This window comes from Calonectris borealis, chromosome 1 (genome assembly GCF_964195595.1).
Source record: "Calonectris borealis chromosome 1, bCalBor7.hap1.2, whole genome shotgun sequence".
NCBI lineage: Eukaryota > Metazoa > Chordata > Aves > Procellariiformes > Procellariidae > Calonectris > Calonectris borealis.
Window position 1 is genome coordinate 138,958,877 of NC_134312.1, and position 23,322 is coordinate 138,982,198.

The 23,322-nt window shown below is 43.5% G+C and overlaps 1 protein-coding gene across 1 annotated transcript; it reads left to right on the plus strand.

The window, feature by feature from the left end:
• The first annotated feature begins 2,101 nt into the window (after positions 1-2,101).
• Positions 2,102-15,609, plus strand: GPR143 (G protein-coupled receptor 143). The gene is made up of 8 exons (XM_075135399.1): positions 2,102-2,345; positions 4,020-4,129; positions 7,132-7,226; positions 8,576-8,668; positions 9,169-9,278; positions 10,617-10,725; positions 13,355-13,472; positions 14,940-15,609. Exons 1-8 carry the CDS (start codon positions 2,102-2,104, stop codon positions 15,237-15,239), a joined length of 1,179 nt encoding a protein of 392 aa, XP_074991500.1. The 3' UTR covers positions 15,240-15,609.
• The last annotated feature ends 7,713 nt before the right edge of the window (positions 15,610-23,322 follow it).

A 23,322-nucleotide genomic window follows, 5' to 3' on the forward strand; every position in this document is an offset into this window, starting at 1 on the left:
GGCAATATAAATTTACCTTCAAATGAGAGCAAACATAATTTATTTTAATTTATATGTATTTGCATTGTTTATGTGGTATATGATGGCTTTAATTTAAATAATAATCTGTCTCTGTGGAATCGTAATTTTTGTTCTTTAGTAGCCAGGTAGACTGCAGTGCAGTATCTTGACGGAGAGGTGGCAACTCCATGCACTGCTGCTCTAGCAGAGGTGGAATGAAGTCTGAGGAGTCCCAACTTTGTACTGACAACAGAGCCTTGTACAGACAACAGAGCATAGGTATTTTCCTTTACCTCAACAAGAGTTTGTATTTCTGGAGCAGGGCAATCTGGTTTGCAACCTTGCTGTCCCAATATATTTTTGTATATATGGTAGGCAACAAAACATAGGATTGCAACATCCGGGTCACTCACCTGTCCTCATCCATGGAGCAGGAAAATCTCTTTAGGCTGGAAAGCAGCAAAAACATCCAGGTAACATTCAGCTTCAAACTCAGCTGCCTGGATTTCAGAGTCTTTAATGATGTGTATGCCGAAATTGCCATTATAGAGTTCAGACACCTTGCTGATGTATGGACACCTGTGTGCAGGAGCCTGAATCTGCAAGCCAGCATCCTGCTCTTCAGGTGCCGTAGCCCGGGCAGCGCACTGGGGAGTCCCCGGGGAGGGGGCTGGGTGGACGCACGACGTGCCTGGAGCTTGGACTCCAGCTGCCACCCAGGCCCTGCCGCAGCCATCCTGCACCGGGAGGCTGCACGGCCCCCACCAGCGGTCAGCAGGCTGATGAGCTTGGTGGGGTTCGTTCTTGCGCTGGGATCAAGTGTATAAGGTGTCTTGCGTAATGAAGAACTCAGGAGGTACCAGTTTACTCAGGACTGGCGGCTGTTTTCTCTACTGAGGGCAAACATACTGGCTGGAGCCTCTGTGTTTTATAATCCCGGCACACAAAACATCCCACTGTCATTCATCAGGCCTTCATAATTTCTGCTGAAATTATAAACTGGGCCGTTGGAAAAAAAATAAAAGGTTAGGTCATTTGTTCTTACAAGGACTAATTATAAAATCCATGACTGTGTTATTTAACATCCAGTTCATTTCCAGTATGTTGGCAATGCTCCCTCCTGTATTTCCTGAACGTGTTCCTACAAACAAGTTTTCTGGAGGGGTCAGGGCTGACACAAGGAGTTTGAAACTCAGCTGAGAGGGAGAGTTAATTTTTGTATTCATGATTGTGAGCATTTGCTGCTGTGTCTAATAGGACCCCTGACTTAAAGGATATTGTCTAGCTTATAAAGTAAAAACAAACATTACAGGTCAAATTCCTGTTTTCATATTAAACTCTTACCAAATTAAAAAAAAAAATATTCTTGAGAAATCAAAAGTCCTGGAATTTTCCATGTCAAGCTGATCCGACACAGACAGTACAGACTAAAGAGAAGACTTTTTGTGCTTGCGGTTTAAATATGATGAGGTTAATATTGTCTTCCTAAATGTAATCTCTTTCTACAGTGATAGGATATCGTGTTTCTAATTTTAATTACAGGGGTGGGTGGGTTGGATCACTAAAATTTAGATTTGGATTAGGGTGTGGATTTATAGCTCTGCTCGTCCCTGTAAAGGCTGGGACTGCTTGTGTCTGGACCCATCTTTTTAATTAATTTGCAGTAATTAAAGGGTGCTGTGTGGGATGGGGCTAAAGAGAAACACAATTAAAATGTAATGCTTCTCCTTTGGTATCTGCATCCTTATTTATTTTAAACCATCTTTAATGCTCTGGTGAGTTTAAGTCTTCCCGTATCACATACTGTGCAAGCAGAAATATGTGAGTGAACTGTTGCCAATGGCTCTGAGCAAGCATGGGGCATGTTTCAGATTACACTGTGTTTTCTTGTTCAGATCTGATCTCCTTGCTAGGAGAGGCTGAGAAAGGCAGCTCTAGGGGATTTACTTCTAGCAGCAGCAGCAGCAGCACATGATCCATCAATCGCGTGATTCTCACCGCCGAGGACTGATGGGGAGGGTGAAGAAAAAGCGAACGCTGCCTTGGGGAAGCAACAGCATTTTCTTCTCCTCGTGGGGCCCCTCCACCAGCCGGACGCTTCATGGCTTCTCCCAGGTTAGAAACCTACTGCTGCCTGAACCGGGATGCAGCTACACAGCTAGTGATGAACTTCCAGCCTGAAGTCTTCTGCGGAGTTTGCATTGGCAGCGCCTCCGTCAGTCTGCTGCTGACCATCCTGCAGCTCCTGCCGAAGAAGGGACAGAGCCCGCGGAAGATGGCCAAAGCCTCCTCCTCTTCCACCATCCTTCTCCTTATCTCCATTTGTGACATCCTTGGTGGCATAGGTAAGCGCCAGCTTGATGTCCCTCACCCTTGCTGTAGCAGGCTCTTGTTGCTCTGAGGTGCCATAGCCAAATGAAGCTGGTGAGGGGACAACAGAGATTTCTGAGGGAAACATGCTGTATGTATTCACAGGAAGATTTGGGCCAAGCGAGATCGGAAAATGATGGGCCTTTGGGGGAGAAAGGTCTTGTTTAATAGTTATATTTTAGAAGGAAAAGCTCGTGACAAATCTACACCAAAATCTCTGCTTTAAACAAATTAAAATCTAGAACAGTGGCTGGTTCTCAGAGTAAGGCATAAAAGTGGAGGCGAGGCAGCGCATTTAAAACTAAACTCACATCAAACACTTAGCCGGTCCTTAGGACTACATTTGAAAAACACTTCCTATATGTCTTTAAATCCTCTCAGACCAAGTTTGCCGTCTTGTTCATGTGCCAGCCACTTCTCTGGGCACACCACATCGACAGCAAATGAGTTTGAATTGCAGCGGCACACAGATCATGCTGGACACAGGCTTTTGAAATGCGAGCGAAGCTCCCTTATCAAGGACAGCCTGCTGCCCGGCCCCTGGCTGATAGGCTGGAGGAATAAAACAACCGACAATAAGACAAAACTCATGAGTCAAAATGAAACCAATGTGTCTAAATCTGTCCCGTCAGTCTATGGCATTTACTGCCAAATTAGGTCTAAATTACTATGACACATGCTATGAAAATACAGGATGAGTTTGTTTCTGCAATAACCTTTTTCCCCTCACATTAGATAACAGAAGTTGTGCTGGTTTGTGAGTCTCTCTCACTGCCTGGGCAGGGAGTAGGATTTCAGGTCGTCTCCCCTTTCATACCTAGCCAGGTTCTCTCACGGTACATAATAAGTACCAATATTAAAACAAAAGATCGAGTGGGAAATAAAGAAAGAGAGATACGGAAAAATGTGTGTGCATTCACCTGGAAAAGGTCCTTTCAGATGAGGCCAGCAATAGATAGAGTTATTTTTCTCCCTTTCTCTTCCACTGGCAAACTCAAACTATTTATCCATCATTGTCTTTGAATTAGACTCACTTTGGTGGGTGGGAAATCGTTCTTTCTTGGTGGGAAACCTGGTGCTTTAACGCCTATTTCAAGCAAACCCAGAAAATCTCACTAACAGACTGTAAGTTCACTTTAAAAAATGGACATTGTTCTCACCTAATTCCGAAGCCCTGCTTTGTTCAGTCCTGTTACAGAGAGGAAAAGAGCTGCTTATAAAAATGAAGACAGCAAAAAGTGGGAAATAACTTTTTTCTGCAATGAGGGATTATAGAGAAATGAACATTAGCATATGAATATATGCTGGTAAAATTGTAAATTACTGTAAAACTTACTGTTTTACGTCAATCTGTTAAATGCTACCCAATTTATTCTAGGGAAGTGTGTGACAGTATCTGTAAGGAAGTGAGATTTTAATCTACATAACATTTCAAGTCCCAGCAGCTTCAGGCTCTTAGGGCTACTTTCCCTGAGCGATTACACCGATGTTTAAATAGCGCAGTTGTTCCTGCTGTGCTCTTCTGCAGCCGTTGCCTTCCTGCGGACGCACAAAATCTGGGCTGCCATGTGAAATATGTGGCCGGGGAGAAGCATGTGATTCGAATCACGCCAGCAGATTCAAAGCATTAATACGTTTTTTTTCTTTAGGTATGATCTTCAGGTCAAGTGTGTGGCTAGGCTTCCCAGGCTTCATAGCTAACATTTCTGTGGTGAACGGGACCGACGTGTGGCCTTCTGCTTTCTGCGTGGGGAGCGCGGTAGGTACAGAGATCGTCTCCCCTTCCTCCTGCTCCCGGTTGGCAGTCCCTCCGCGCGAGGAGTCTGCAAGGCAAACCACTGTGTCCGAAAAGAAATTCAGCCGTGAGTCAGAGCCTGGATATGATGGTTTCAACCTCTGCCACGCCCCTGCAAGTGCGTTCATGCCTCCCTCCGAAAGCCTGGATCGGGGCGGGCAGGGTGCTAGGTGCCGCACGGTGCGCGTGAGGACGCAGGGCAGCGCTGGTCAGACTGGTCCCAAGCGTTTCATAGTACTCGCTCCTGGCAGGAGTGCTGGGATAGTGGAGGGCACACCTGTACCAAAGTCAGGCATAGGGAGGCAGGGAAAGGGAGGCATAAGGGTACAGACATCGCTGAAGGGGCTGTGAAGCCACCGGTTTGGTTTGTGCTGGCACAGCATCGCTAATGTCCCGGCGGCTCCGTCGCACCCGTAGCGCGAGGGTATCTGCCCACCTTCTCCAGCAGAAACTACAGCCTGCGCGGTGGCAGTGGGGACCGACCGAAACCAGCGACTCAGGTGGCCCAAATTAGCTTTTGCGGCATGAGAGTGTGTGTTTTAGACACAGAGGGACTGCAGGATACGTATACCCAAAGACGCAAAGCTGCTGGCAGAAGGTCTGTCCCTGCCATGTAGGATTACAGCTCTGATGATTGCTGCTTATATGGCCGTTCAATGACCGCATCTGGCCAAGTCTAATTAAGTATCTTCTGGATTAAAAAGCAAGAATAAGAAAATGTAAACGCATTCCAAAAGTGCAGATTAAAACTAAGTTTCAAATATTACAATCACAGTACTGTCTGAGACATATAATTTGAGTTCACTGTACAAGAAAAAAGGCCATGTTTTTTACCAGAACGTGGAGAATGACAAATAAGACAAATCACCACTTTACCCAAATTCAATAGGAATGTAGGGTGCCCAGTGAATTCATGCATAAGCAATAACAGTATTAGCTTTACAATTCAAAGTTTACAATCTAGAAGAGGATAGGCTGCATGTAAAGAAAATTATTCAGCTATAGTAGTTTTTAAATAAAACAATATGTGCCAAATTTAACTCACTGTACCATATATGCCTATATAATGACAATTTCAGACATGATAGCCTTGTGCCATAGAAGCAAATATCAGTTGTACGCATTTATTGATTCTCAATTCCTTCATACATGTTTAAGTTTTTCTTATTAGATGCAAATGTTGATTTTTTTTCTTTGAGGAAGAGGAAACCAGCAACATCAATATCTTGTAGCAAGAACGTCCTTATCAAAACCCAGGTTTCCCTATGCCTTAAATTTCACTTTCTGGCTCTTAACACAAAAAAATTGTATTTTTAAACAGTGGCAAAGATACCATATACAGACTGTTTGTTTTTCATTTGGATCCCAGGTTAGATGGTGAGCAGCATAGTGGTCTACCACAATTTTTATTTTTCCTTTCTTGGGCTCCAGTAAAGTGCTGTAATTTGAGTCACTTGCTAAATGTAGATTTAATTATATTGGAATGAAAAATAACCCTCCTTCCACTCACTGCCCCTAACATATTCTTGTGTGAGTTAATAAAATGTTTCTGATTCTGTTTTATTTTTCTTTTAGTACTACTGTTTTATTTCACTTAACCACAAGCCAATACAAACTCCAAATAGTGAGGCCTTTAGGCATCTCCTTTGAATAACATCCTCTGGTTTGCAGAGGAGTACCCTCTCAGGCGCTGTAGCAAGATGTGTCATTTTGCTAAAAAGTGAGATAGCATATGAAGATTTTGGGTTTAAGTGCATCTGATTTATATTATTTTTGGAGACAGTCTTGTCTATGTTGGATTTTCTGGGTGGAAAGACCCTGCAGTTTATTTGTGTCTCTGTGTGTGTATATACAGTAAATTGTGCATTTTTCAACCACAGCAAATATGTAAATGCAGATGAAGTTACATGCTGAGTGCTATGGATAAAGTGCATTAGAAGGAAGGCTGGAATTTTTTTTTTCTGGCTCCTGTGCACTAGGAAAATGTCATGGTGTTTGAATTAAATACTGAATAATTCATGTCACAAATGACTAGAGAGTGGGGTCTACACCCATAGTGAAAGGAAATATTTCCCAGGTTGATTTGCCTTTTGGAGGAAGGAATGGTAGATCTCTATTCACTGACATTTGGCTCAGTAACAAGTATGTTGGTTTCCAGCTGTAAAATGATGCTACTATGGAGCCGTGATAAAGGATATTCAGATAAGAACTGAAAGAAGGTTCGGAGGGAAGGTAATCTGAATAGTTCCAGACTATTACACAGAGCCAGCTCCTATGGGGAAGAAATTTGGAATTTATAAACAGCGGCAAAGAAAGGTCACTTATCTTATATAGGCTCATGGGAAAAATGCACAGGGTCAGCTCATGAATGCTGTGGAATTTAACTTGACTTGAACCTATTTCCTTTGGATTTTTATTGAAGAAATCAGTCAGGGAGTCCAGTATGGATAATTTTCCAGAGGGCGAGTGATATTTTTGTTAATGGCCTTTTTTTCTTAATAACCATTCCCTGAATCGTGTTCTTGTGCATGGAGAAAACGCCTGTCACATGCAGAACCCACGATGCATAGGCACACTGTGGTGATGACTGACCTCAGCTATATTTCCGTGCCTCAGCTACTGAGAAACTACTAAAATTGTAACCTAAAATTAAAACATCCTCATTATAAATTTCTTTGGGCTTCACTCACGACATTGAGGGTTAGGACTGGAGAGGTAAATAACAGGTTTTCTAAACAATAGAATAAGCTGTGAAAACAAATGCTGTTCAGTTTACCTAGGACTTGACCCATTGGCTACAGCAATGCTGCTCCTGTGATTTTAAGTAAGATTTCATACTTCATAATCTCAGCTGGAAAATACACACATTTAAAGAACAAATCACCAGGCTAAAGGTTTGAGTCCCTCCCCTGTCCCCAGTGGTACTTGAGAAGCAGCTGTGACATTTGGCATTTTTTTCCCTGCAGATGTGGATCCAGCTATTATATAGCGCTGGCTTCTGGTGGTTGTTTTGCTATGCCGTTGATTCTTACTTGGTGGTAAGAAGATCAGCTGGACTGAGGTACCAGAGTTAAAGCTCTGAATTTGTTATTTTCCTTCCAACACTGTATGTCCATGTTTTTCTGCAGCTATCTAAGTGTGTAAGTCAGGCTTGTACAAACATCTGATGTTCATACAGTTACCAGGTAATGATATGGATGAGTGGTGTGCTAAGTGCTTAAATTGCCAGGGCAATGCTCAGGTATTGATTTGTTTATGTCCAACTGGAATTTAAATGTCACTGAATTCATTTAACCTTTGGAAAAATAGGGAGCAGATCAGGCTCTATAATCTTTATTGCAGTGAGATACCATTTTTGTCCCTACTCCGTACCTGAAATTGATTCTTGCGGCAAAAAAAGTGTTATCCTGAAAATAAAAAAGTGGGAGGGGGAAAGTGCTGAATGTCATATAGTTAATTCTCCATTTTTTTCCCTCAGATTTTCTATTTTATCCACTTTCAGTGTTGTCATTATTACGCTTCTGATCACATTTGTAAAGTTTTTAAGAAAAATTATATGTATTTACTATACATTTTTCTGCAATGCCTGTAACAGAAGAACCTAAACACTTTGGAAAATACCATGCTTTGATGCCAGACAGAAAATACAAGGTGTTTCTAAGTTGGTTGTTAGAAGGGCAAAATGACCTTTGGTGGCTGCTGCTAAACATGGAATTATGTGACTCTGTACCCGGATGATACTGAGCAGTCAGGTACTGGAAACATAGTTCATCTGGCAGATGTTATCAAAATGGGGATTTTTGAGTTAAGTTCAGCCTGTGGAGAACAAAGCTGATTTTGTAAAGTCCCATAGTTCTAGTCTGAAACAACTGGGACCTACCTCCTTCCCCCTGTTAATCAAAAAAAATCATGTGTATTTGGGCCTGATTCTAAGATCAGAGTAAACAACGAAAGACTTTCAACACATGGAGATCTGAACCTCCCTAAGATGGGAGTAGTATTCAACTCTAAAGATAAATATAATTCTCTGCAAATTACAGAAGGGTGGTTTATTTGCCTGTTTGGCTCCCTTCTTAAGGTTTAATCCCCTAATTTGCTCTCTGCAGGAGAAATGAAGGATGCAAGGGTTCATTCTGGAGATTTGGGCATAAGGGAAAAGCATTCCACCCTACAGGTTGGAGGACACAGGACTTTTGTGTGCAAGCCTGGACAACCACTTTGGCTCATCCTTTTTCTGAAGAGCCCCCCCGCCCCACCTGCTTCCCTTAGTTTAATGTACTGCCAGTGGTGTTCTGCACCATCTCATATCTGTAAAGCTCTGTTTGAATGAAGGTCCTATTTTTGTGTTGCACTGTGGAAAGTGTAAGGTTTAGTATCTTTAATTACGCCTGTCCTGTTTGGTGCCTGCAGTACGATTGTGCTGTACCACATGATGACGTGGGGCCTCGCGGTGATGCTCAGCGTGGAGGGAATCGCACTGCTGTACTACCCTTCTCTCTCCAGGTAAGCAGGGCTCTGGGAACAGACTGCGAAATCATAGCGCGCTCTGGTCATTTGAATGTCTTTTGGTCAGCTTTAGAGACAGACATCCAAATGTTGGGCGGTTTTGATCTTTGACAAGCGCGTCCCACTGAGTCAGTAAGTATTCTAGAAATACCTGCCTGGGTTTCAGGGGGCACTGAAGAAGTATGCCAGGCAATACAGGCACTTGGGCAGGCTGCAGCACTGTGATATAGCTTCTGCTATGAGCCACTGTTCTCCCACTCCTGGTTTTAGCTTTGTGTTTGTTCCTTTAAATTTGAGAAAAATGTGCAGACAGTGCGTATTAAAAATCAGCTTTGCATCCCACGTGAACTGGTGGTGAAGGTCTGTGAATTAAAAGTTTAGCATCTGTTTGCTTCATTCCTTTTATTTTTTTAAGATAAAGGTGACACATATAAAATAGCCAGAACTATCAGATGAGGGAAAAAAAAATGCATAAGCTGTTAATGATTTCTTCTCAGCTGTGAAAATGGTTTGGAGCATGCAATCCCACATTACATCACAACCTATGTCCCGCTGCTGCTAGTGCTGGTGGTCAACCCAATCCTGTTTAGGAGGACAGTATCAGCAGGTATGTTCGTAATGGCCGGCATAAATCAGTATGTGTTATTTAGTGACATAACAATACTGTAGAAGTCATGCCTGAGTATTCAGTGATGTGGGATAGCTCCTCATTAAATCATAAAGATACAGCAAAGGGTGGGAGGGAATTGCCTATTGAAATGAAGATACCATCTAGATGGGAAATTTGCCCTAGAGACACATTCTGATGACATACTCAAGCTATGCTGTTATAAACCTCCACTGCAGATTGGCAAAGCTGTTTCTATGTTACTAAATTACTCTTGATTTGATGTATTTTAGGCAGTGTATAGTGGATGCTTAACTCTACTGTAGTATTGGTACCAACCGGGATTTTGGAATGTAATTTATTCTGGTTTAAGGATAATGTTGGTGAGATATGATAGTTGATTTAACTTCTTGGCAGCCCTGGAGCTAAAAAAAAAAAAAAAAAAATGATCAGAATTTTGTTACTCCCGATTCTGAGATTATGAAACAAATGGGAATTGTACACAATTCAGATGGGATCTTGAAGTTCCCATTTAATTTATAATCCAGTGCTTTGAAGAAATGAGACTGAAGAAAAGGCCGCAGATTCAATGCATTCTTTGCATGTAATATGATCAGTGCTAGGTGTTTGCAGTACCTGCATTCGTACTCATCATCTACACATTGAATATATAAAAACAGCAACAGAATTTGTTCCCATCTATCCTGCGTCCCTCAGTAATACTCATTTTCAAAGGAACAGTTGTTCCTTTAAAAAGTTATTCCTATAAAAATTTGCTCTTTTATGGGAAAATACACACTGAGTATATTTGTGTTTGTGCATATGTATATTCCTTGTGATATCTTGTGAGGTGGCATAACTGTCTATTTTTGCTGACATTACACCTTCAAGTTTTAGAGGTGTAGCCAATGCTGTATCAATTGCCCAATGAAATGTAACGTGCATAATAGGATAGAATGTGTTCTATTTTAGTTTAAACACCACATAATAAATATATCATTATATCACACATTATATAGAAGTGTAAGCACTACCTTTTTGTAATAAAAGAAAAGTATGTTGACCATACTATTTTCTATTTTCAGTGGGATTGAGAGAAGAAAAAACAACTAGTGGGATATCACTCATTTTGGGAATCCATAATGGATGTACTTCTTTTCCTTTAGTCTTAGGCTAGATGTGAGATTCCTTGATGATGGTCCTTCCAGCTTCTGAACTGCTGCTGGAGACAAACCCATCCATTCCTTTGTTCCCTCTTTACAGACATCTATCTTCTGGATCCTTGTGCCTAACTAACAAAGTGCAGTATATTAATGAACATAATTGTATGCTTTCCAGTTGCCTCCTTACTGAAAGGGAGACAAGGGATTTACACAGAGAATGAGAGACGTCTGGGGACAGAGATCCAGATCCGCTTCTTCAAAATTATGCTGGTATTCATTATTTGGTAAGAGGTGCATTATTTTGTTTTAAACTGCCTTCTTCCCAGCTGGAGAGGGTCGGGGACAAGAATAGAGTCTGATGGATTGCTTCGTTTGTTTGTCTTCATGCTTGGAAGGGAAGGTGTCTAAGGAAGAAGTAGTTCTAAACTACTTCACCAACTAGCTGAATCACTCATGGTGCATCACACGGCTGCGAGGAAATGATAAGAATGTTTAACCAACAGGAAAACAATAACTGCAAAAACAATAGCCAAAAAACCCCAATGTTTGCGCCCAGCCTAGAGCTGTCTGGAGCAGCAGCTCCCCAGCACTGTGGGCTGATAGACAGCTTTCTGTACTCAGGATTTCTCAGAGCCTCTTGTCATCTAACATATCATTGAAAACCTACAATAAATATGCTTTTAAGACTGCCTTCATGGCCCTGACTATGATTCTATAATGCAGCCACCTCTGTGGTCTGCAGATCCCAAGTGTGTGAAAAAAGCATGGATATCGACTGGAAATACAGGGTTATATGCCAGAAAAGAAATCTCTATATGATTGTGTGTGAAATTTCTGATCATTTAATCTTTTTTTAATATTCCACCTACCTCCATGAAAATAGTACTTCGGGGTAGGACAGGAAAGAGATGGGGAGGAGAGGAGGGAGGGATCAAGGGAAGTGGGGAAGGAGGGAGCGTGCACACCTCATCCCCAAGTCCCTGCCCCTCTGCTCCAGCAGCACCGTCCAGTGGAGTGGTGGCTGGATCCGGGGGTACTGGATGCACACAGCAAAACTGAGCTGAAATAGGGCCTGCTTTTGGAGAAAACAGTTTTTACTGCAATCTCACAATTATCACACAGCAATAAAGGCACCAGAAGGGGTGGTGATCCACTCTACAAGGGTCTGTGCGATGACCTAGCAAGGAGTGGTCACTGCTGTGAAGTGTTAACTACCTATGTGGGTAACACAAGTGGCAGGGGGGGGAAGGAAACGGTCCTGGAGTCGTAAAATGACTTGGACAAACTTCACAGTCTCTACAACTACTTAACTTTTTTATCCACAGGTACATTAGTGCATGTCACACTGCTTTAAAAGGCTGAGGAAGGGGAAAGACTGCCTTTTTATCTTCTCCTGGCTGCTGTATACTGGAGTGCTCTGGAGGGAAATGATTGTCTTTTCTTGGGGAATAACAGAGCCCGCTTGGCTCGGGAGAGAGGTTTCTGGTGCGAAGGGTGGGGTAGCCAGCGGGAGAGGAGGAAAGAGACAGCAGTGAACAAGCCTGCAGCATGGCTTCCTGGAAATTGTTGAAATAATAAGGAGCAGAGATTTAGCCAGGCTTCCTGGGTTGTGGAAAGACTGAGCCTTATCCTGCAGCCCAGAGGCACCACAGAAGTGCGTTCCAACCTAAGGAATGGTGGCCAGCTTGCTGGTCTGGGAGCAAGCATGAAAGAAAGGACCAATTCCCCAAGGACACAGTGGGGACATTTGTTTATTTCCATTCTGTCTCATTCTGGGATTTCCTATTAAAAAAAATAAACATAACTCTAGTTTTGAATTTTGTTCTCCAGATAAAACATAAGCTTTAGAGTGTAAAAACTCTCTCAAAGGTTACTGCAGGGAAAGACTGAGGCAGTCCCATCTCAGAAGCTTAGGGAAGACGCCCTTCCATCCCAGAGGTCAAATATGAGATGAGTTAGTCAGAGGCAGCAGGTTGGGGCAACTGGGGTAGAAGAGATGCGTGCAGATTTGGGAGGGGAGAGCAGGAGGTTTTACACTGTGATAAAAATATAATTGCAGTTTGGGGCAACTGGGGTAGAAGAGATGTCTGCAGATTTGGGAGGGGATAGCAGGAGGTTTTACACTGTGATAAAAACATAATTGCAGGAAGGACATGTGTAAACCCCTTTAGAAACGATGACATGGATGCTGATGTTTCCTTTCTGACCCTGCGGTAGAACTATAAAGAAACGCTGGTCTGACCGTTTAGAAGTCATAAGAAGTTACAGCCATTTACTATACCTTTATTTAGTGTAGAATATCCTCAGTTTCTTTCACAGGATGAGGTTTGATCATGCTTATCCTTCTTCGGAAACAGAAATTACCTTTATACCAAGAAGTTGATGGCATTTTCAAGGATTTTAAAGTCAACTTTGGTTTTGTTTTGTAGTTTTTTTACATTTTGAAAGTCTGCTGTAATCTAACCCTGAAATTCTAACTCCAGCTGGAGTTTCTGCAGCCGTTTACAACACCCAAGCATATATTTGGTTTCCTTATCTGTGAGCACCGTCCTTTTAAGACACAAGCAAAAGAAGTCAGCATGCATGATGTTACCATTATGGATCACAGTTGTTTATCACCTCAATTTTATCCTGCAATTTACTATTCTGCAGCAAGCTCAAATGATCAGGTTCTTTTTTGTTTGTTCGTTATATTGATTTCTTTGTCTAGGCCTGGGCTAGCAGGTAAGTGTCTGGTTTCTGATCTCAGAGACCTATTGGTCCCTTCAGATTGAAACTTAACATTAAAAAACCCTCACTCTCCTTATTAGCAATCCTGATTTCTATAATTTGAAAGTAAAGCATATTTTACATATACATACAAATATATATATAACTGTCTTGTTCTCTTCCTCTTCTTTATTCCTGCAATAGCTGGTCACCCAATATGGTCAACGAGAGCCTTTTGTTCTACCTCGAAATGCAGCCAGATATCAATGAAATGCTCCTGAAAAACATCAGAAGTGCTGCACTGATCACATGGATTATAATGGTAGTTCAGCCGTGACATTGCTTAGTCTTAGTAATTGCTTTTATAAGACTGGTAGAGCAGCACCAGTGTAGTGGGTGGTTTATGATTTTGGGGGATATAAACACTCTGAAAATCAAGGAAGAAAAGCAGAAAGTAAGAGAGAGGAAGGAGTGGTCACTGGGAGTGCTTTTCACATACAAACTTTGCCAAAAATGTACCAAAGACCAACTTTTTCTCCCATTTACTGGAGTATGCATTCTCTCTGTGAGTCATTGCTACCCATTTTAAGATCCAGAACAGACCACTACAATGATTTCTAGTCTAACCTTACTAACCTCTGTCATAATGCAAGGTACAAAGTTTTAGCTCATGATTCCTGAGGTTCCTCAATAAAATGGGCATTTTCTGGTAATTCTCTGTCTGTAGCTAAGGTTTTCTTTATTATAAAGAATAATTGCATCTTATATCATGACATTTGGATAATTATTTGGAGACAAATACATGAAAAATCTTGACAGCAATGCACCAAAAAATAGCTGTAAGCTGCTGGCCTCTTACTGTACCCTACCTTCTTTCCTCCTATTGGAATATTTGACAAGGGATTTTTCAGAGGTGATATTGCAGGTTCCTTTTCCAAGAGAGTTTATTCTGGAGCTGTTAAATACCTGTAAGGCCTGAGCATGCTTTGTGTAGTTAAGCCCTTGAGCTATCTTCTATTGAAGGGTTAAGCGGTGCACCTGATTTGATACAACCTCCTCCTCCTTTGACAAGGAGTGAACACATTCACGTGACAGGGACCTTGCTCCTGCTCACCTGCAGAGCAAGAGGTCAGGTCTAGGAACTGAGCTATTTTTTAAATTGGCTGTAAAAATAATTTACTGTTTTCTCATGAGAAAAATGGAAACAGCTAAAGCCATTTACTTGCCAAGCATCCCACGGCACTGGGAACACGGATAATTTTTTTTTTAATCACTAGGGATTTTCTTTTTCAGTGTCTCTCCCCATTTTTCCATCCCACTTTGATGGACATTTTCACTGGCTCAGGAATCTGCAGCAATTCCAGACAGATCAATTGCTGCTATTTTAAAAAACTTGACTCTGTGTATGCTAGTGTCTCTCATATATTTGACTTGGCTTCTAGTGAAAAATGTAATATTTGCTTTTGTGAATAAAAAAGTCTAGAGCTTGTGGGGAATGTTAAAAACACACCAGGGGATTGACCAGCTAAAATTCATGCTAGAAAACCATTTGGTGCTTACTGTTCTTTGGGATGGCCTCAGCATATTGGAACAACAGGCCGTGGTATTTCACTCGGACTTGTTTGTTTCTGCAAGGGAACAACACACACTTTTATTTGCATGCAAATTGCATCTTTTAAAGACAGCAGTTGTTCAGTGGAAGGGAAGTTGTTAAGGCATGCAAAGTGTTTTGCTGGAGTTCAAAATGAAGCCTTGCTGGTGTAACTCCTGTTGTACTTCTGTTTCCTAGGGGGTTCTTAATCCGATGCAAGGCTTCCTCTTCACATTGGCTTTCTATGGCTGGACGGGATGGAGAGTGGACCTGAAGTGGCGAAAGAGAGAAATACCCTGGGAATCGATGTCCTCATCAACTGTGGGTGAAAATGCATATCCCTCACCAGTGAACTACCAAAGCAACATCCATGATTCAAAGAAGATATCGACAACTGACAGCCAGCAGACCGATGAGGCTATAAGCATGTTGTCTGAAGGTAACACTAGCGGTGATGACAGGTTAACCAGGAGCTCTCCCATCTACCAGGGCTGGTAGTTTGTAGGTGCAGAGCTGCATCCCATTTCTCAAGTCGTCAAGACTCATAAAACCACGTCACTGTGTGAACCGTTGCGTACTCTGGAATTAGGTTTGTGCCCAATGGCCTGATGGCATTTCCTAAAATGTGTGTTTGTGTGAGAGAGAGCATGGGAAATGGAGAGAAATTATGGTTTCTCTCTTCATTCGCCTTATGGGAGATGTGTTAAAAGGTATAAAAGCCTGATCATTTTTCAGCAGGGGGTATCTCTGCAAAGATTGTATGTTACTTATGATTAATTTTCATCCATTTTGTTTTAATCTCTCTTGTAACCTCCATATGGTAGAAGAGTCTTTTGTTTAAATAAATGGGCTATTAATATCTTGGGTTTTTAAACGTGTTGCCTTGCTTGCCTTGCTTAGCATAAAATTCCTCACTCAGAATTACAGCTCTAGGATTTCTGAGACACCATTTACCAGACACTCTGGTAAAACATTAGTGACAGCAAACTTTGACCTAAGCACAAATATTCCCTGTTTGTGTAGAATCTCATTGACGTAGTCTTCTTTTAGCTCATTTATATGAATTTTCAGTTTGGTTTTATCTAAGGAGCTGAAAGGCTTTTTTTAAAAAAAATCAAGCCTAGTCTAGGCTCCATAAACACTTCAGAATAACGGTTCCAGTTCACTCCCGGGTCAAGCAAAAATAACCCTTCAAACTATTTTTTAGTATGGATTCAGTTTGATCCTCCTATGTACTTGTCTAACAGGATTATAACTGTTAGGGGCAGGTGCACTGAGATAATGTTTGCAAAAACCACCCAGATGATCCGAGTGCACATCAAAAAAACAGAGTAAGTAGAATCAATAGTCCTTTCTCTGAGGTGTGCTCTATTTTATGTCTTCATCTGCTAAACGAAGAGATATTACATCCACGCTCCTTATCTTCTCAGATACATACCTCTTGTGGTGCAGTGCCCAACGTACCTATATCCAAACAATTCCCCGGACTGGTCGAAAGTTAAGAAAAAATGATGGTCGTGTCTACCCCAGGCTTTTAACTTCATATCAAAAGTAGAAGTAGTCTGATTTAAGTCTGGTTGTGCTGGAAGCTGTTTACAATACAGTTGGACGGATGGCACAGGGGGAGCCCCTTGACCCCAGGTAATCTCCCTCCCTTCCTGCAGCGTGTGGCCAGAGCCGGGCAGAAAACAAAACCTATTTTTTAAACCCTGTTCACATCCACTTTGGCTGAACTTCACTGGCTGTCCACACCTTTCTTTTCCAAGCCAGTTCAGTCCCAGCTATTGTAAAAAAAAAAAATGTATTATTAAAGACAGCTGAAAGGTTAGTGCAATAATAACATGAAGCTCAAGCTGCTGTGTCCCTCAGGGGAGTCCCAGGATGGTTAGAGGAGCAGGCTCAGCAGAAACTATACCGAAAAATATTGATTTGCTATTTTAAATAAATCACCTTCTTGAACTAATCATTTGATACAAAGGTGTTAAACAATGATCCGATAATTATTTAGGCAGATCATTAGAGAGCTGTGGTTGGTTTGTAGCAAATCTAGCCCTGTAGAAACCTTTGTGGTTTTATGGCTTTATATTGCTGTAGTCAGAAATACTGGCAGATCACCAGATCCTTTCTTTTCATCACAGTCATTTCCTTCTACCGAGACAAAGCACAGGGACTTGGGAGCAGATTATATTGATCCTGATGAAATAGAGACCACAGTTTTGGTGCAATACCCGTCACAATAGGATTCAAAACAGCAGGAAAAAGGCAGAGGTGGAATTGTTGGTAAATCTTTTCAGATGCTAGGGTGTGGGCCAAGCTACGAAACCCTAAAACCAAATAAACACCCTCTGGCTTCACAGGAATAATCATGTGGCACGAAAGCACTTGGGAGGTGACAGGCTGCAGCCAGAGGCCCTGTGAGAGGACTGAACAACGAATCCCCGCTTCCTTTCGCTACTCCGGGGCGTACGTGGGACAGGGGCAGGCGCGGTGCCCCAGCCCCGGACCCCGAGGCCGCGAGCAGCCCCCGAGCGGTGCCGGTGGCTGCTGGCGCCGGAGCACCCCTGCGCTGGGGCAGCCTCCCGCAAGGGCTGCGCTTTTCTCCCCTCCTTTTCTTGTTCTTTCGAGGTTGTCCTTGGGATGTGTGCGGCGTGACTCTGTATTGGGATGTCATCGTGAAAGATTAGGACTCATCTGAGAGCTTAAAGACAACTCAGCGAAGGCTGATGCGCTGAGAACATGAAAAGGGGCATAGCAGAGCAAACCAACAGCAGTTTTTAACTTGCAAAAGAGGTGGGTGTGAGGAGAGTTTCCTTACCTGCTGTTCCCAGCCTCTGGTGAATATACATGAGACATTCCTCCACGGCTTAAAATGGGGTGATAATTGATTCTGCTCATGTGTAACCGTGACTGTATTTGATTTCACCACACACAGACCTTGTTCTTGCCTCACCGTTCAACAATTCAAGCAAAGCATTGCCTTCTCCGAGTGTTGCAGGGGGTGCCCGTCTCCTCCCACCAGGAGCGTGCTTTTGAAGTGCGTCTCTCCATTGCCCCCGCTGCCGGTGCTTGCTTGCACGTCACGGGGCAGCCGCGGGCTGCCGCAGCCAGCTTAATTTTGGGTGAAACAAGTGTGTGCTCCAGGGGTCAGCGAGGGCAAGCTATAGACTATAGACAGTACAGCTGTAACACCGACCTAAACACTGCCTTCTTAAATGTGCAATCCACCCTCTTCTCATAGGAGCCTTGTGCTTATCAGCACATAGGAAAACGTTCTAGTTTTCATTTGGACAATGATTTGTATCTGCATAGCCGTCATAGTGTGTTCATGGCTGCACCCGGATTTCTAGCTTATGATGGTACAAAGGGTTGCTTCAAAAATGCTTATTTTTACGAGCGTTGCTGACAGGCTGCTTCCGGTGAATGTGGCAAGTGCTTGTCTCTGGCCTGAAGATTTGTTTTCTGAGGTGTGTTTCAAACACGGCTTGGGTTAACGGGGGAAAGATCTTGTCAATACAGAAGTCCATAGATGCAGTCAGAGTCTATGGTCTTCATCTTACTCGATCTGTGGGAGAGGGGGGTCTCTTCCACACTCACACAGCTCTGCAGGTCATGAGCAGGAATGCGGCTGTTTCTCTGGAACAGCAAAGTGTGACTCAGAGGAAAAGTAAATAGGGAACGAGATCAGATATTGTCTAATAAAATATGTGTAGCTGAAGTACTACGCTTTGAGAGCACAGCGGTTGTCAGTTTTAGCTCATTATATTTTGGGCATATCAGAGCACAACAAGGCCTTCCTGAATTTCCTGAAGGAAAAAAAACAGAAGCTGCACGGTGCAGTGAAAGCAGCACAAATGTATAGGACATGGGCATGCCAGCTTGTGTGGGTGTTCACACCGAGCATGTGAATTGATGTTAATATGGACTGAGGATAACGAGGGAGAATTCCCAGCAGGGAGTTACCTCTGTAGGGTGAGGAAACAAATACTTCAGAGTGGAAGTGTCCTAGCTTTCCCTTTCCTCACTCCAAAACGAATTAGCTTCTGGTGAAGGTGAAATGAGCAATCCCGCTGAAATAAAAATATCCTGTGATGTTGAATGAGGGATACATTCTGAGCAACTTCCAGATGAGATTAGGATTTTGCAGACAGAAAAGCTCAGCCACAAGATGCTGCAAGAGTCCCTTTAGTCGGAATGATCGCTGAAATTTATTTCAATCCCAGCGAAGCATTAAGCTGCTGCTTGAGAGTTTGGTGGCCAGTATATAGTATTTTGCAGTTCCTTAGCAGAAATGTAGAGAAATAGTCTAAGTGATGGCTTTTCTCCCCAGCAGACACTAGCTCTCCACCCAACCTGGAGTTTCTCCTACTCCTTTTTAACGGAAAACCTTCTGTGAGAAGGATGCAGCTTTTACTCAGGAAGTTGTACAGGGCTGGTTTGAGTTCATATTTCCACTTTGTTTGGTTAAACAGGTTAAAAACCTGGTGGCTAGACCAGGGGAAGGCTCCCAAAATGCAGGCGTCCATTTCGCAGGGGCTGCCCTGAGGGGCAAGCACTGGAAGTGCCTGGGCCTGTTGTCCAGTTCCCGTATCACTGTCCTGGGCAACCGGCTCCAGGTGGCCCTGCTGGAGCAGGGGGCTTGGACCAGGTGACCTCCAGAGGTCCCCGCCCACTTCAACCAGTCTGCGATTCAAAGCCTCCTGTCATTTATATTTAAAAGCTTGAATAGAAGAGATTGCTCAAAGGTAAAAATAGTGTTTGTATAAAAATAACACAGTCAATTTGAGCAATGATACCAGTCAGTTAAAAAAGAAAAGTCGGTATATGCCAAAAAAGCCCACCAAGTACTTTGTGTCCCCTGAATGCGATAGGAAGACAGCCATGAAAGCCACCTAAGCATCCATTGGAAAAGACGTATGATGTAAAAGGACTCTATCATCTGTTTATAAATGAGAAGATCTACAGTTAAAAAAAGCCCGAGACAGCTTTGAAGACCCCACTTCTCTTTGTAACATCAGAAGGGGGTCTTACTGCACTTTTTTCATCAGGCCTCGTTACTTCGCCGGGGTTTATCAGCAGCAGTACCGCGTCCCCACCCCCGGCAGTAGGGAGGAGTGGGGATCGAGCATGCTGACACCGTGGAAACCATCCCGTGATGAAAATGATGGGAAGACTTTGTGGCGCTCCTTCATCTCCTGGTCGCTGGGGCTCATCGCATTTTGGGGTGGCAAGAAGCCTTTTGAGCTTTCAGGCTTCTCCGTAGGGGACATTTGTCTCTGCAAAGCCAGGGCCTTGACCTGGGGAGGCTGGCGAGGTGGCAGCTCACTCTTGCCCGTGGCTCTGTCCCGCTGTGGGTGGCAGTACCCGAGGGGACCGTGAGTCTCTCTTCATGCCCTGGTGTCGTATTGGGCTGAGATTCAAGCAATCTCTGCCCTCAATCCTCTGGGAAGGAACCCGGGTCTTAAGGGGTGGAGAAGAGCTGTGATGACTTGAGATGGGTTCCCTCCCTCTGGAGAGCAGGACAATGGAGTGTCTGTTAATAAAGTCAACCTTTGTTGGCCAAGTCTTGCCCTAACCTAGTTTTTCACCAGCTTTCCTCTGCCTCCCGTGACCTACTGAATGCTTTCACACAGCCTGGCTGAGGGACGCAGAGGGTAAAGAGTCCTTGGATTCTTGTTCTCCAGCTGCCTCCGGAGAGGTACCCACCCATTTACGCATCCGTGAGCTTCCTGAAAAGTCTCGAAAAACTGTAAACCCAAACATGACCTCTTTTATCATGCTAATTAAAAAGGTACATTTTAAAGACATGGGTTTAAAACAGTGCGGTGGGGTTTTTTTTGCGCAATGTAAGGAACCAGCTGTGTTGGCTGGGTTGTCCTTGCCGTGTCCTCCCCCCTCAGAGGACACCAAGGCTCAGGACAGCATGAGAACCCTGGCAGCCGTTCATCGCAGCTGTAGCCACAGGATAGCATCTGCTCCTGTTTTGCCTGCTACAGCAGATCTTGCGTGAATTTCCTTGAGAAAAAGAAAAAAAAAAAAGAGGAAGACCCCCCCCCCAACAACGCAACTCTCTCCTTAGGCTAAAGCACTCAACCAAGCACCACATTTTACGCGGCGGTGAAACGGCGTCCCCCCACCCTGCCCCCAGTCACGCACCTCCGTGTGACGGGGAGCGCAGCGTTCCTCTCAGCAGCCCTTTCCCCAGGGCAGCAGCCAGCCCTTGCCAAGGACCATCCCCCGGCCACGCCAAGTGCCCTGCAACAGCCCAGCTCCGCTAACGCCCGTGTCAGGCTCTCGGCCATCCCCTAGGAACGCGAGAACAATACAGCGGGGGCTGGATAAGGAGGCTGCTTCCTTATTTCCCAGGGGTTTTATAGTCTGAAAGCTGCTATACCCATGTGGTGGTGCATTCATACCCCCCCTTTTTCTTCCCTGGGCCACTTGTTGATCTGGGCCGCTTGTTGATCTCAGAAATTTCCATGAAACCTCGGCCTTGGTGTGTTGAGTCTGGCAGTTGAGCGCTCCTTGACTGTATCAGAAACTCTGCACAGCTGAGGCTGGGAACATCCTCCTGCTGCCTGGCCCAGGTGTCCAGCAGAACAACACCGAAACCTTGAGAATTCTTTAGTAATTGCCACCTGGGACTGTGGCCAGAGTGGAAATTTACAGATGACTAAAGCCAACCATCTTGTGAGCCTATAAATGGTGGTCCTGAGTGGGGCCCTTTGAGCCCTCCTGGACCGCAGCGGCTGCGCCCAGCATCTCCCTCTGAGTGGGAGCCTCGCAGAGCTTGCCATCTTTCAGGCCTGCGATATTCGGAGGACCGCTGGGTCCTGGGTGAGTCCCTTTCGAAGCTCAACCCTTCGCCCATTGAGAGGGAATGCCTAGACATTCGACGTGAGTATTTCTTCACTGAAATCGAGGGGAATTTTTAACAGGTATACCTTCTGTACATTATATATATATATATATACATTTCTCTGTGTGTGTGTGTGTACTAATAGTAAGCATAATCTGTAATTAAGTTGTGATTGTAGTAGACTTACTAACCTACTTTGCAAATAGTGAATAGTTAATGATTAAGCGTTACTAAAGTTTGTTAATGATTAGTTGATAATTAAGTGTTGCTAAATTGTGAATGAAACCTAGACTGTCCCTAAAATATAAACCCTTAGACGATTTTCCTTATATATATATTTCACCCATGTAATAAGTAATAGAGTGAACTTTGCCATCGAATCTATTAGGTCGCACCTTTATAAATCTCTATTAAAATCACTTTCTGCTAATTTCTTTGACGGTGATTCTTTAAGCGGCCTCTAAACCACTCATTCGCGACAACCCAGATTCCTTCAATATAACGTTTGAATTTAAAATAAAAAAGAGATCACGTCTACATGAACAAAATGCTTTTCGCTAAAGACAAAAGACTTTTTAATAAATACCTTTAAATGTAATAGAGGCCTTTCTCCTTTGTTTGCTGGGGTCTGACGCTAGCGAGCTCTATGACAGAAATGGAGTCGAGGGCGCTGCTGAATACCTGGAAGCCTGTGAAAGGCACGAGCGGGTGAGCTGAAGCCACAGCGGCAGCCACGAGGGTCTGAGAATCGTTCCGCTCTCCCAGATGCGTTTACCCTCCCAGGACACGCAAGTGCCCGTGCTGCTGCTGCTGCTGTCCCCGCCGTCACGCCAGTCCCTCTCCTGCCTCTTGGAGCCCCTCCGCCGTGCTCATGGAATTACTTCTTCACGGGGCCAAAAGGAGAGGAGAAAAGCAAGCGACGCTGACCTTCCAGCCCGGCGGCAGGAGACCCCTTGCTCCAGTTTGGCACCGTTTATGTTTAGAGGGGGACCCCAGGGAGCCCAGAGTGCTCAGGGCTCCCGCCGGGGCTGCAAGGGACAGCCCGGGTGCTGCTGGCCCCCGGCATCGGCACCCGTCAGCAGAGCTGCCTGAGCACCAGCCTGTTGGCTACGGGGCTGCAAAGCCTTAAAAAAGTATATTTTTTTTCATAGCGCCTATTTCAGGTATTAATTTTATTAGTTATATAATATTATATTAATATTATATTAATTAACTATATAATTATAATTAATAATTATAATTAATAATTATTAATTATGTTACTGGGAGATGAAAATGCTATGTATTTTTTTAGTTTATTAGTAGATACCCAGTTAATGGCTTCATTTTATGCCAGGTGAGATTCCGATCATACCTATGAAACTGTGGGGTTGCCTCTTGTCTTACCTCTGTAGGCACTTGCGAAAGAAACTGATACATATTCAGGCACAATTACACAAGCACCCCATACGTCAGTGCACATATACACAGAAACACCACAGATACACATGTAAGTACTCCTTAGGTTTTAACATTATAACTTCATTGTTTCTGATGATGGGTAAACTATAAATTAGATTTTTGTGTTTTAGAACATTTTTGGTGGTTCTCCCCCAAATGTTAATACCTTTTATTAAAAACCACCAACAACAAGCTCCCCAGAAGACACTACTGAAATGATAAGCACATTTTCCGTTTACCAAAACTTAAATTTTCATTGAAATAAAATTCCAACATGCAATTCAC

Coding starts and splice junctions, on each gene's coding strand:
- GPR143 (XM_075135399.1), top strand. CDS start 2,102: ATGGCTTCTCCCAGGTTAGAAACCTACTGCTGCCTGAACCGGGATGCA. Junction 2,346..4,019: donor TGACATCCTTGGTGGCATAG/GTAAGCGCCAGC, acceptor TTTTTTCTTTAG/GTATGATCTTCAGGTCAAGT. Junction 9,279..10,616: donor TAGGAGGACAGTATCAGCAG/GTATGTTCGTAA, acceptor TATGCTTTCCAG/TTGCCTCCTTACTGAAAGGG.